This window comes from Mus caroli, unplaced genomic scaffold (assembly GCF_978045245.1).
Source record: "Mus caroli unplaced genomic scaffold, Mus_caroli_1 scaffold_11, whole genome shotgun sequence".
Lineage (NCBI taxonomy): Eukaryota > Metazoa > Chordata > Mammalia > Rodentia > Muridae > Mus > Mus caroli.
Window position 1 is genome coordinate 79,167,771 of NW_028227266.1, and position 14,156 is coordinate 79,181,926.

Sequence of the window (14,156 nt, forward strand, 5' to 3'; positions counted from 1 at the left end):
ATTACAAAGTATCCCTTATATTAGCTTGAAAGGGAAGGATTCTGCAGTGTTCATGAACCATATACAAGCACTAAAACATGGATTGTAAAGCAGAATAAACTAATGAAGTGTTTGTTACTTGTTCCATTTGGTATTTAAAACACTCTTTAGCAAATCCTTGAAACAAGGTGATTTTAGAACATCTGGGCACCATGATAAGACCTGGCCTTCCTTTTTAGCTTTGTCTCATATCCACTCATTGCCATCTCTCTCTTTTTCACTCTAATTGACAGAATTGCAAGCTATTTGGAATTCCCCCTCACTTTTGGTGTTCACTCATGCTGTCTTCTTGGTCTTGATGACTTAACACATGCACATTTGTTTACTCCATGTATGAAACTCACAGCAGACCCAAGGAATGGTTTTAACCAAATCCAACTTAGTGAACCAATGCTTTTTGTTTTTCCTCTTAATTGGGGTTACATACAGGAGTATATGTGAAGGGTAATTTATAGGACTAGAAGCACCTCAAGTGCAGCTGCGTCACCAAAAAGCATACTCCAACAGTGGTGATGGTTCAGGAGAGCTGAGTCCCTGGAGCTCTTGGCAGGACTTGCAAGTCGCTTTTGCAAGACTGGGAATCATCTCTTTACTCCACTCTAGAGGCCACCAATAAGCTTGGTGTCTCTGTGATGGACTCACTATACCTGGTAAACATTTTGTCAAAACCCTGGTTATGTCTATAATCCTTTCTCTCTCTTTTCCCACTCTCAACTGCTACTCTCAGCATCCACCGGCCACACTCAACAACATAGTTGGAGTTATCTTGCAGAGAGTTAAAAAATATTTCAATTCAACCAAAGACAAAGAGGTGTGATAATGCTGAAAGATGGAAAAGATACCCTGGCTTACTTCGTGCTCTACTAATTGATGAATATTCACTTAAATTATATCCACTTAATGTCATGTATTTAAACTGTATCAAATTGCAAAGGTAGCATTGGTGGTATAGTGGTAAATATAGATGCCTTTCAAGTTGTAGAAGTAGAAATATTAGTAGGGATATAGAATTATGAATTGAAAATTCATATTTCAATCAATGAGATTCTCTAGTTGGTGCCTAGATGGTCATTTTATGTCAATCTTCTAAAAATTTAATCAATTTTACTGATATATAATTGACATACAAAAAGATGAATGCATTAATGTACACCTTAATGGATTTTTGGAAAAGTGTTTACTTATGAATCATTACCGTAATGGCAATTTACATATGTAGAATATTTGTGGCTTTTAGTTAAGAGAACTTAAAATTTATTAAAAATTAAAGATAATTTAAGCATAAATAACATTGATCAATAGAAAAGCTAGAAAGGATAATTTGCCCCAATATTTTGGAACTTTATGTAGTATTAGTTTTCTTTTTAGTGGTTAGCAATGGAGGCCTGACCACAAGAAGTTTAAGCTAATAGCCAAAAGACACATAATACTCTGCTGGCTCCCAGATGGTGCCATGACTTGAGATGTGGGTATGCAGGCTGGCCCACTCACCTGCAGTTGGGACTGTCCCACCAGTTCCTGGTAGTATGGCGACCTGGAGTTGGTGAGCTCTGCCTTGAACCTGTGGTTTGGCAGAGAGATGCTGAACTCCACCTTCTCCTCTGATGAGAATTCAGACACGTGAATAGGTTCTGTTTTACTTTCCTGGGTTAAAAACAACAAAAACAATGAAAGGGGCACTATTAATGTAAACTACACGATCAGCAATATTATAAACTATATGTTGCCATTGTATCACAAATTGCACTGTGAAGGTCCGAGTGGTTTTGGAATAGAAGTCCTGAGACTTATGAGTTGCCCCTAAATTGTAGTAAGAGACACAGTAAGGCAAAGTACTGGAGTTTCATTGGGTTGGTTATTTCTTTACTTACTTGAGTCAGAGTCTCACTTTGTAGCTCAGGGTAGCCTTGGACTTGAGGCACTCCTCAGGTTGTATTTACTTCTTTATTTGAGGTAGAGTCTCATTGTCCCCTGAACTATTCTGAAACTTGCTATATAGTTAAGTCTGACCTTGAACTCTTGGCCTTGGACTCGAGGCAGTCCTCAAGTTACATTTCTTTACTTATTTGAGGCAGAGTCTCATAGTTGCCCAAGCTATTTTCAAACTTGCTATATAGTTAAGTCTGGCTTTGAACTCTTGGTTCAACCTCTGCCCTTCAAGTGCTGGAATTGCAAGCAGACACCTCATTATCCAGCTTCAACATAATTTAAAATAACAAATAATAATTGTCTACACTTATAGGGTACAATGGGTTTTGATATATGTTTATAGTCTGGAGAGATTGTGTTAGGTTTATTAATATATCCTGGACCTCAAATTCAAAAACTTCTTGTGTGTGTGAAACATTAAAAATCTATTCTCCTAGCAGCTTTGAAGTATATGATGTGGTTTTACTTATTAATATCAGCATTCTGAATAACAGCTCACTAAAGACTATTCTTTAGATATGACTGGAATCTGTGTCCTTTGGTTCAGTGCTCACATTCTCCTCCTCTGGACTCTGGGGGTGGAGTGGGAATTGTTCTATTTATAGTCCACATCTAAAAGACAGATTTTAAAATTCTTCTCACCTAGTACCTCCAGAGACTCCCTATTACTTGTAGTTAAAACCTGGAGTCCTTTTCTGTACCTTTAATGTTCTCTATGGTCTTATTCCAGTCTGCTTGAATAATTTTAGCTTTATTCTGTGGCCATGACTGCTAGATTAATCAGGCACTACATTGTCTACTTTTCTCCTCCTGGAGAGTCTATTTAACATGCTCCCACTTCCAGCAACAGTTCTCTCTCTCTCTCTCTCTCTCTCTCTCTCTCTCTCTCCTCTCTCTCTCTCCCTCATACATTTTACTCACTCTATATTTTGTCTGAACTATTTTTTCTTTACTTGGAGTACAGAACTCTGCCTCTGCCTCCCTTGATATGCATTTCAACTTCTTGTTCAGCACCTGCTTCTACACTAGCCTGTTGTCCTCGCTCTACCTGCAGGTCTTGTTGGTCCACACAATTCTCTACTGTACATAATCCCTAAGAGCAAAACCAAAGGGGTATTTACGCATAAAACTCACTGAGTATGCAAGTCTAAGGAGTGTACCCCTACAATCTGTCCTGAATTATCATTTTGTCTCAGTAATTTGTCCTGCCATCTTTAATCATAGCACTCAAGATACTCTGTCATGTGTAACTGCATGTATGTTCCTTGGTGCAGGAGCTATCTTGCTGATCTTTGGATATTTGTTGTTCATGTCTAGTCTTGGCACATCAGTGGACATTAGTAAAAAATATTTGCTGAGCAAAAGAATGGGTCATAGTTACAGATGGTAGAGGATGCTCTTCAACGGATATGGCAGATGCCAGATGAAAAATGTGGGGATATTTACACTGAGGGAGGTACCTACATTGGATATTGAAGACTAGGACACAGACAATGTGAAGAAAGGGAGAAGAAAGACTAGTCATCTTACAAATTTTATGTTAAATATTTTGAATTACAAAATACTTTTTTTCCGATAGCACTTTCCCCATTGGTGAGGCAGGTTTTTTTCCCCCACAAAAACCACATTAATTTTCTTTCTTGTTCACAGAAGTAGTAGTTCAGCTGTACTGCTGCCATCTTGTCTGAAGGGCACATAGAGTGGCCAGCAGGTTGCTTGTCAGGATTTCTCAAGCAGAGCTGGTAAGTTGGAATTTTTTCCCCATTTCCTTGCCCTGTGCCTTGGAGGGAAGTTGAAAGGATGGGGACAGAGGAAATGAGCATCCTCCCGTAGATTCCAGGGAGAGCAGGTGTGTGTGCAGCAACAGTGGAAGGATGGGACATTCTGGCTTGTCATTCTTTGGGTTGCCAGCTATACTTCTCATGAGTAACAAGGGCCATGTTTCTCTGCTTCAGCACTGCCTAGATTTAGTTTTTTGGTTTTTTGGGTGGTGGGGTGGGGAGGATAAACACTTCCTATTTTGATATTCTAAATATCTCTTATAGCTGCACCAGTCTACATGGTGACCTCTTACATACACAGCCTCTTAGCCTTAGGTCACTATTTCTATTTTTCTCTGGCTTGATGTGAAGAATTTTGAAACATAGTTGATATACTTATGCTGCACATGATAGACACTAACACTAGTATGACATTATAGAAACTAATATAGCTTTCAACAAGGCTTATGTTTTGGTATAGAGTGAGTAAATTGTGATTGATTGATTGATTAATTTTAATGCTTTGAGAGCACCTATTGCACATGTGTATCTGTAAGGTACAGGGGAGAAGGGTTCCTGCTTGCTTTTTGTAATTCTCCCTGTCTTCTCCTAATTTTCAACCTATTTATTTCCTCAGTCCTTCCTTAGGATGATATAAGAATAGTGAATAGGATAAAGACACTGAGATAATCTGAGTGATGAAAATAGAGTGTTAAAAATATTGAGTATCTGATCCTTCCACCCTTTCCCTTAGTTTACTGAAGAAAACAAATCAAGGCTCGAGACCTGACTCAGTTTGCTAGGGCTTGCTGTGTAAGCATGAAGACTGAGGCTCTTGGTTTCCAGAATCCCAGAAAAAGCCAAGGGCACATGTCAGCCTGCCTGTAATCCTTGCACTCCTGTGACACATGCGGGTGAATATGCATACATGCATATGTGTGCACATCACATACACATAGATATGAGGAAAAAGATAACATAAAAAGAAAAGACCAGACATTTGCATAAAAAACCGCCAACTCAGATCTTACTGTTGTGGGCTTTTGAATGTCCTTGAGGGTGACACTGAGAATCTCCTTGAGGTCTGTGTCATCAGAAGGAAGTGGGAAAGGCCCCAGTGACATCCTGGAAACATCTGGAGAAATTACAGGGATTTCAGGCAAAAAATAAGATGAGAAGAATTTAAATTAGAGCAATGTCAAGATTCTATAATTCCATATGTCTTTTCTGTCACCCTAGATTAGTACATTCTAAACTCAATTTTTTTCAGAGATTCCATGAATATGTTTTTGAAAAAAAAAACTATTAAGTCACACTTTCAATACCCATTAAGTTATTTCTCATGGGGCCAAAACTTGAGGTTATACTACACGTGGTACAGTTAAGTGATTTGTCTAGCGAGAGTTGATTAATGTTTCTCTTTGTGACTCTTTAAAGGGTGTGAAGACAAGTATTTATATTGAATTTGTTCTGAATATTATCTTAGAATATTACTCAAGTCTTTAAAGTCCATATGGCTTTAATAATTGGTACATCTTAATTATTAAAATTTACATCAAGGACTCCAAGAGATGAAAAAACAGTAAGATACTATCAATTGCTCCTTTACTTTTCTATTTTTGGATTTATTTATTTATTTATTAATTATGAGTATTTTGACTGCATATGCTATGTGCATGATCAGTGTGCCTTTTGCTCACAGCCATCAGAAGAGAGCTGATGAATCCTCCGGCACTGGAGTTATAGTGAGTTATGGGCTACCAATGTTAGAGCAAAGTGTTCTTAACCATGGAGCTCCTCATGATGACACTCTTTAAAACACTCCTCTACAGATCAGCAAAAACAGGTTCAGATCCCTGGAACACATTTAGAGACAGTTACTGATACCAAGAAAGAGGCTTTCTGGTTCAAGGGATAACTCATTTTAATCTATGTGTATTGCTATTTTATCCTAAGTTTTATTAGAAATGTTCAAGGAAAATAGTGTTGTATTCAGTTAGTTTATACTTAGTCAAAAATAGCTTTTTTTTTTTTTAATTAGACATCCTTTTGGGTTTTAAGCAGGAGTTGTCAGAAAAGTTACCACAGAGATATCTGGCTTGTGGCAGCCAAGTGCGTTCAAGAACGTTCATAGAGACCTTGCTTTTTGATCCTTCGATGTTGACTCTTCCTATCATTGTGAAGCAGAATTTATCAAGCTTGGATTGTTCACCCACTAATAGGGAATGTGAGCTGGGTTTAGACCGTCATGAGACAGGGTTCCCAGACAGCCCTTTGGGAATCAAATGGGAGGCCGGAACCAAAGTCTTTTCAATAAAGAACCAAGACTACATACCAGCCCATTTGAATGGAGTGACTGCTCTCCTTTCCAAGGCATGGCTCATCCCCAGCATGGAAAGATAGTCCTTCCACCCTCCTTCCCTCCCTCTCTTCTTCTCTCCCTCTCTTTTGACCCATTTCCCCTTTTCCACTGTACACCCAATAAAATAAATAAATGAATGAAAAAATAGACAAAAATATAGAATGTATTGGTTAGTTTTAAGCCTTAGAAAATAAAAAATATTGTTCTTCATACTCCAAGTCTTTTTAAGTGTTCCTTAGCTCTACAAGGTTCTATGATGCTATTGCACTGAGTGTGGAACTGCAGTTTTTAATGGGAACATTTGACTTAGCTGGAGAAATGACTTAAAGCATATTCACATATTAATTATTTTAGATTCATCTCTTTTTTATTTTATGTGTATAGATGTTTTGCCTGTATGTACATCTATACACCTTGTGTGTGACTGGTGTCTGCAGAGGTTAGAAGGGTGTATTGAATCCCCTAGGACTGGAGTTAGAGATGGTTGTGGGCTGCCATGTAGGTGCTGAGAATCAAACCCAGATCCTCTACAAGAGCAACAAATTCTCTTACTGTGAGAGGAACATAATTCAATGGACATGTAATATTATACATGTTCATGGTATATCAAACATGTGCATTGTGGAATGTCTAAATTGGAGTCACTACATCTACTTCTTTAAACATTTATATTTCTTTGTGAAAATTAAAACCATTTTTTTCTTCTTAAATACATAGTAAACTATGAAACTATTATTACTTATATATATATGATTACTATGTGACAGGGCATTGGATAAGGTGATACTTCTGGGTAAAATAGTACATGCCATTTGGTTGGATGTTTTGGTTAGTTCAGTGGTCATTCTTGTTAGCCAATGCAATGAAATAAAGAAATGTGTATACAATGAACATATTTTTTGAATGAACAAAAACATAGTTTTTATTGATCTCTTATTTTGTTCGTTTTGTCAGATAGCATAGTTTATTATGCTTGTTATGAAATATGTCATTGTCTGAATGCTATAAATCATAATCATCAGTCCTCAGATGGGATCTGTTTTAGAGAAAGTTTCATGGGCTGCTTAGATATGTTTCTATTCTGCACTGTTTGGATAAAACTCCCTCAAACGATTGTAAGTCCTTCTGAACTATAATGTTCTTTAATTCTAATGTTGCTTTTTTTTGAGTCTTTTGTCTTTGTAACTTGTTTCTTGGTGAGGGGTGGATATTGAAGTCATACACTGCAACTGTGTTGAGGTAAATCTGTACATTAATATCCAGTAATATTTGTTTTATAAAAATTAGGTATTGGATGCTTGATGAATATATGTTTGGGATGGTAATATCCTCTTGATGGTAATATCCTCAATCAGTATGAAGTGGCTTCCTTTATTTCTTCTGACTGCCTTTGGTTTGATGTCTATGTCATTAGACATTCATATATTTATATCTGTTGGCTCTCTAGTTTGATTTGCCTGGAATACCTTTTCCCATCTTTCTACCCTAAGTCTGTGTTTGTCTTTGTGTTTATTACAGAAACTAGAGAGACCTTGCTTTTAAATCCAGTCTGTTAGTATATGTCTTTTGATTGAGAAATAAAGCTATTAACAAAATATTATTAATTCTTGCTATTTTGCTGTTTTGTAATATAAGAAATCTTCTAGTCCTTCTTCACTTATTGCTATTACAGTGTGGTTTATTTTTTCCTATGGCTTCATAGATCTATTTAGCTCAGGGTGTATTAGTCCAGTAATGCTTCACTCAGTGACCTTTAGTTTCTTTAGTTTGTATTTATTATGGAATATTTTAGTTTTCTTTTCACTTATGAAAGACAGTTTTGTTAGATATGGTAACCTGAATGGGCAGCTATTGTCTTTCCGAGCTTGGGACACATCACTCCATGCCCTTCTTGCTTTTAATGTTTCTGTCACTTTCCTCAGTGAGCTTTTCTGTGTAACTTGTTATTCCTCTCTTGAAGCTTGCTTCCTCCCTCCCTCCCTCCCTCTCCGCACTCTCTGCATAATTAATATTTTAACTCTATAGTTGACATAAGGAGGCTCTTTTCTGGTCTTGTCTCTTTGTCATTTTAATGCATTCTGTATCTGGATGGTCATTTCTTTCTGTAGTTTTGGGAAATCATCTCCTGTAATCTAATTGGCTATATTTCCTGTGCTTTTACACAGCATGCGTGCGCGCACGTGCACACACACACATACACACACACTCACTCACATGTACTCATGCATGCATGTACATGCTCTTTCTACTTCTTTTTCTTCTATGTTCAGGATTTATAAATTTAATCTTTTAGTGGTGTCTCATAGTTCTCATATGTTTTATTTGTACTCTTTCATTACAATATCTGTCATTGTCTGAATGTTATAATTCATAATTATGCCTTCAAGCCTTGATATTTTGTCTCCAACTTTATCAACTGATCAGTGTGTCTTTCCATTGAAATTTTACTTGACCTATTGAAATTCCTATGTTTATAGTTTCAATTTAATTATTTTTAGCCTTTCTATTTCTTTAGTGAATTCCTCGTTCTAGTAACTATTTTTTTTTTTAATTCTTTGAGTTTCATTTCACTTACTCTTAATAGAATACATTACGCTGGATTTGGTAATTTTTTGGAGAAGTTGCAGTGCCTTTGCTAATTTTAATTTTATGTTTCATATGGTTCTGCAGTGGTACATGCATGTGGATCTGTCTTTAGGTTATTGACTGAACTTTCTGATCATCGATAGTGTACAGTTTTGAGGTCCTTGGAATGTTCAATTGGCATTAGTTATAGCAGAGTTGAGTTGTGTAGTTCAATAGATAAACAGCCATTATCCTTGAGGCACTGGGTACAAACACCAGCAATAATCTGAGGGTAGGTTACTATCTACAGAAGCAACCAAAAGAAATGAATAGTCCCACTATCAAAACCCACTATCAAAAATTGCCCCTTTGATTGTCCTCAGTTTTTCTATATTAGCGAAGTGGCTGTCAGTGAGGACGGGGTGAAGACCGAAGTCCCAGTCAAGCCCATGTGGTTGCCGAAGTAGTCTGAATAGTGCTGGAGTTCTTCTACAAGCCCTGAGCCACCCCAAGGCAGTAAGAGAGTTTCTATTTAGTTTTTATTCTAGTATCTTTAATTTTATTATGAAGGTTCTTGACAGATAAGACATACTACCTTCCATTTTTAAAACAGAAAAACAACTTATACTTGTATTGTACTATATTAAAAAAGCTGCCAGAATTTTTTTTAACAAATGCTTTCTGTAAAAAATACTTTTATAAATAAGTCTTGATATTAAGAATCACAGATCAAACTTCACCCATTTATACGGGGAATTAACAACTATTCAACTTTTTGTTAAAGGATGTTTTTCACTTTTTGTAATTGAACTCGAACCAGTCTTGTTGCATTAATATCTAGAAGTAAGTCTAGAAATGGTAAACTATTTTAACTTAGAAGAAATATAAAAATGAAGTCACAGCAGATTTCTCTAATACCAGTAAATAGATATACAAACTCTACTTTCATTGTCTAAAAGCCTCTAAATTTTAATGCATAGATTTAAAGGAACATCTTTCCCCTCTTTTTTTTTAAATTACAGGTCTCATATATCAAACTCATTATGGCTTCAAACTTGCTAATGTTGCTCAAGATGATATGAAGCTCTGACCCTCCTGCCTCCCTTTCCCAAGTGCTAGGCTTATAGGCACAGAGTACCATATCCAGTGATGCTGTGGGTCGGACCTGCAGATTTAGCTATCCAGGAGAGCACTCTAGTGACTTCCATCCTTCCAACTCCAAAAATGTGCTTTCTTAAAAATATTACTAACATTACTTAAAAAGCCCATTTCCCAGAAGTTTAACAGTTTTATATACTTGAAAGTATATGTAGAATGGGACAAGAGAGCTAGCTTAGTGGTTAAGAGCATTTGATGCTCTTGTAGAGGACCCGAGTTTGGTTCCCAGTCCCCACATGGTGGCTCACAGTTGTATCTACAGTCCCAGGTGACTGGACACCTTCTTCTAGCCTCTTGCCAGTACTGTACACATGTGGTGCATGTACGTACAGCCTGGCAAAATACTCCCTATGACATGTATTTTGTACTTAACACACTGTATTGCCATGTAATTCAGTCTAATCTTGAACTCACTATATAGCCCAGGTTGGCTTCAAACTCATGATCTTTTCATCCTCAGTCTCGCGAGTAATGGGATTATAGGCATGTATCATCGGTCGTACTCACTAAAGCATTATTAAATTATAAGGGAACATGCTAAGAATGCCATACTAAAATACACAAAAAGCAAATTTTAAGTGTCTAGTAAACATAACATTATCTCTCTTTTTGAGTAAACATTAAAAATGTATATTTAGGGCTGGCAAGTGACTTAGCAACTAAAGATGCTTGGTTTACAAACCTGATTACCTGAGTGTAACCATGTGAAGGTAGAGGAGAGAACCCATGCCACAGAGTCAGCCTCTGATCACCACGTGTGCCAGCCTGCACTCAGACATATACGCCATACACACTCATGCAATAAAAAGGTTAAAAAAAAACCTTAGGGGTTTTTATACTTAAGGGGGTTTATACTCAGCATTGCCAAATGTGCACCGAGATAGGAGCTTACCAATTTGATAGATGATTTATTATTTAAATTAAAATAAAATTTCTGGAAAATACTTGGCAAAATCCATGAAAATAGAACTTTAGCATTATTCTCTCTGTGGTACAGGGATTGAACTCAGGGAGTCAAGCTAGGCAAACACTCTCAACTGTGCTATATTACTAGCCCCAGAAATTATTGAGAAATTAGCGATTTGAAAGGTATTTATGTTTAAATATACTGATCAAACCGTGTTTGTTATGTGTATGGACATTCAGCAATAGAATCCAAAGTTCTAGAAATGAGAAGGTGCGTTATAATTTTTACCAGCTTTTGTTAAGGAGTGCTGTGCGTACCTTTTCCATGATAGTTTGAAGGAGATGAAAAGAGATCCAAACTTACCTGTGGGTACCACAGGGGCTTCAGTAGGTGCTCCCAGTGTCTCCATGGAGGCTGTCTCATCTTTCCTGTTAGCACAAAAGAAGAGAAAGAAGGGGTTTATTCAGAGGAACGTGATGGTAGGGGGCCTACATTTGAGTTTGCCTATACTATATATATAGACTAAGTATTAGGGGACAAGCATACTGTAATCTAGATTTATCTATTCTTTATTAATTAAGTTATTTTTTAAATATATATTTGTATATTGAATAGTTGAAGATTTGTACATTGTATACAATATTTATATTTGTATATTTGTATATTAAATACTTGAAATTTATATATTGCACATAATATTTGTATTTGTATATTAAATAATTGAAGAAAATTTCAAACAACCTCTTTGAATGGTTATGTCTGACTCCCCTCAGCATCTTGGCTTTGTGTGATCTCGGGGGCAGGGCATTTCTACAATAGGCAGAATTGAAATTCACTCATGTTCCAATGTTTTACTGTCCCATTGCACATACAGTGTTCTTGGTATGGAAAGTAATAGGTGATATAATTGATCACTGGGATATTCTCTCCAAATCTCAGACTCCTTTGCATGTGCTTATCCAATAAAGAACTGTTGCAGTTAAAGGAATGGGAGGGAATTGGGGTTTGGATGGTACAGGTTTATATCTGTATTCTTTCCACAACAGTGGTGCACAGTGATAACCAGCCAGGAAGTTGGGGGTCAGACTTCAGATCCATGGATGGCAATGTGGGAGATATTCTAGGGTCAAACCCAAGGTCTCAGTGGCAGAATTGTCTGCCTATACAGCATGAGCCCATTACTAATAGGCAATAGTGGAAAGGAATCGTGGTGCTGTTAGCCTTTGGGTCTCACTGAAACATTTCTTCTCTAATCTGTTAGGTCCCAATTGATAGTGTCTTTTCTAGTATGATATATAATTTGTGTGTGTGTGTGTGTGTGTGTGTGTGTGTGTGTGTGTGTGTACTTCATGAAAGAAGATGGAAAGCAATGTCTGGTGTTTGGTTCCTACAGAGCCATCTAGACTGGACAGAGCCAACACTACCACCTGTGCATCTCTGTTATGCCAACACTTCCTAAAATGCCAGGAAGAGTAATGTTTAAAATATTGCCATATCTGCTGTCATAAACTCTGACCAATAAAGATGGATGTTTGAGCCTGGGAGATGGGTAAGTGGGCAAAGTACTTAGTGTGAAAGCATGAAGATCTGAAATTGGATTCCCCGAAATTCATATAGGATGTGGGCACAGAGATATGGGTCTGTAATCCCAGCACTGGGAATTGGAGACAGGTGGATCTAGCAGGTTCAGTAGCCAGCCAGCATAATTGAAACAGAGAGCTCAGTTTTTAGTAAGAGACTATGTTTCAAAAGTAAGAAAAGTAGAGAGTGACTGTGAAGATGACATTGACCTCTAACCTCCACATAGATAGCACAGGTGAGCACAATCACACAAACATGAACATACATTTATATCACACACACACACACACACACACACACACACACACACACACACACACTTCCCACATATAAAAACAAAACAATGGATGTTTGTTGTATATTTGGGAGGACCAGAGGGAGGGAGAGCAGGTGTGACATGGTAATAGTCAACGTATATTTTATACATATACACATATTATACACACACATATATGTATATATGTATGTATATGAAAATTAAACTATTACATATGATTAATATATGCTAATAAAATTGGTGTAAACAGGAAGATAGGTGTCAGTTTTAGCAGTGGATGAGCATATTGGCAGATACAGGACAATATAAACTTAAATTCTACTGGAATTTGAAATCAGCCGTTCTTACTATTTTTCTGGTATTATGATATATGCTTAACAAATAGCTTTTATGGAGATGGTATTTAAATGTCAAACACTGTGGCATTTATGATTTGGACAAATTTTCTTTCCTTTTAATTTTACAGACTTTGTTTTTATGCTGAGGTCTCAGAACCCCTGGACTCTCCTCAGTCCACATTGCTGATGTGATGGTAACCATGGTCACTGCTGAGTTACAGAGTAGCATCCCAGTGTGTGCTGCTCTCTTGGATGGTGTCCTTATCCTTTGCTATTGAGTGTGATCCTTCCTCTAAGCTGGCAATTTGTACTACCCGACAGAAGCTGTGGATGGAAATCTGGGATACCTGGTTCTTGTGCTGGCTTTTAGTTAAAAGCCATTTGAAATTGGCAGAATTATGGACTAGTGAGGAGAGAGATATTTTTCTTTTCTTCTTGGAATGGTTTTATGTGGAAGAGAAATTTTCCCTTCACCTGACTACGTGTCTGAAGCTACTGTGAGTGCGAATCTCTTACTCCACTTTCATAATGCTATGGGCTCAGGCAGGAACAGAATTTCTTTCTCTGTCTGGGAGAGGTGAACCTTTCATAATTTTTCATGTTTCTCTATCAAGAATTAAAATGTTTTGTGGACATCATTTCATGTGTGTGACCTCTTCTTAGCATCTAAGGCTTTTTTGAAAGTAGGAGTCTGTCCAATATTTAAACTGGCTGAGAATATTTCTGTGAATTCTATATACAATATTCTTGTGAACAAAGGCAGTAGTGTAGGTCAAAGCCTTTCCTGGGTCATGCACTCCCTCCGGACAATACCTTGTTGAAGTGAGTGAGAGTAGCTCAGCACTCATATGTGATTAAGAAAATGGGAGACAGCCCTGCTCTCTTGTAGAAAATGTGTAGACTATCACATGAGTCCTTCTGCCAAGGACTTTGTACTTTCACAGGAAAGTAGGAGAGGGAAGAAAATGTTCAGCAAGAAGGTGGTGCTAAGCAGAGCAGAAGGTTCAAGAAAGGTTTCAGCCTTAGATGGGCTGTGAAGATACTGTGGGGAGTTGGGAGTCTACCTGGAGTGTGGTGGTTTGAATGAACATGGCCCTCATAGGCTCACGTATTTGAATGCTTGGTCTGCAGTTGATAGAGCTGTTTGGGAAGGATCAGGAGGCGTGTCCTTATTGGAGGAAGTGTGTTCCTAGGAGTGGGCTTTGAGGATTCAAAGACTCAGGTCATTGCCAGTTAGTTC

General features: G+C 37.4%; 1 protein-coding gene across 1 annotated transcript in view; it reads right to left on the minus strand.

Annotated features, from left to right (window-relative positions):
- Impg1 (interphotoreceptor matrix proteoglycan 1) overlaps positions 1-14,156 on the minus strand; it is a 113,402-nt gene that overhangs the window by 91,573 nt on the left and 7,673 nt on the right. The window contains exons 4-6 of the mRNA XM_021172849.2: positions 11,084-11,148; positions 4,760-4,863; positions 1,531-1,683 (exon numbers count right to left, since the gene is read on the minus strand). Coding sequence (XP_021028508.2) covers positions 1,531-1,683; positions 4,760-4,863; positions 11,084-11,148 — 322 coding nt within the window. The remainder of the gene's footprint in view (positions 1-1,530; positions 1,684-4,759; positions 4,864-11,083; positions 11,149-14,156) is intronic.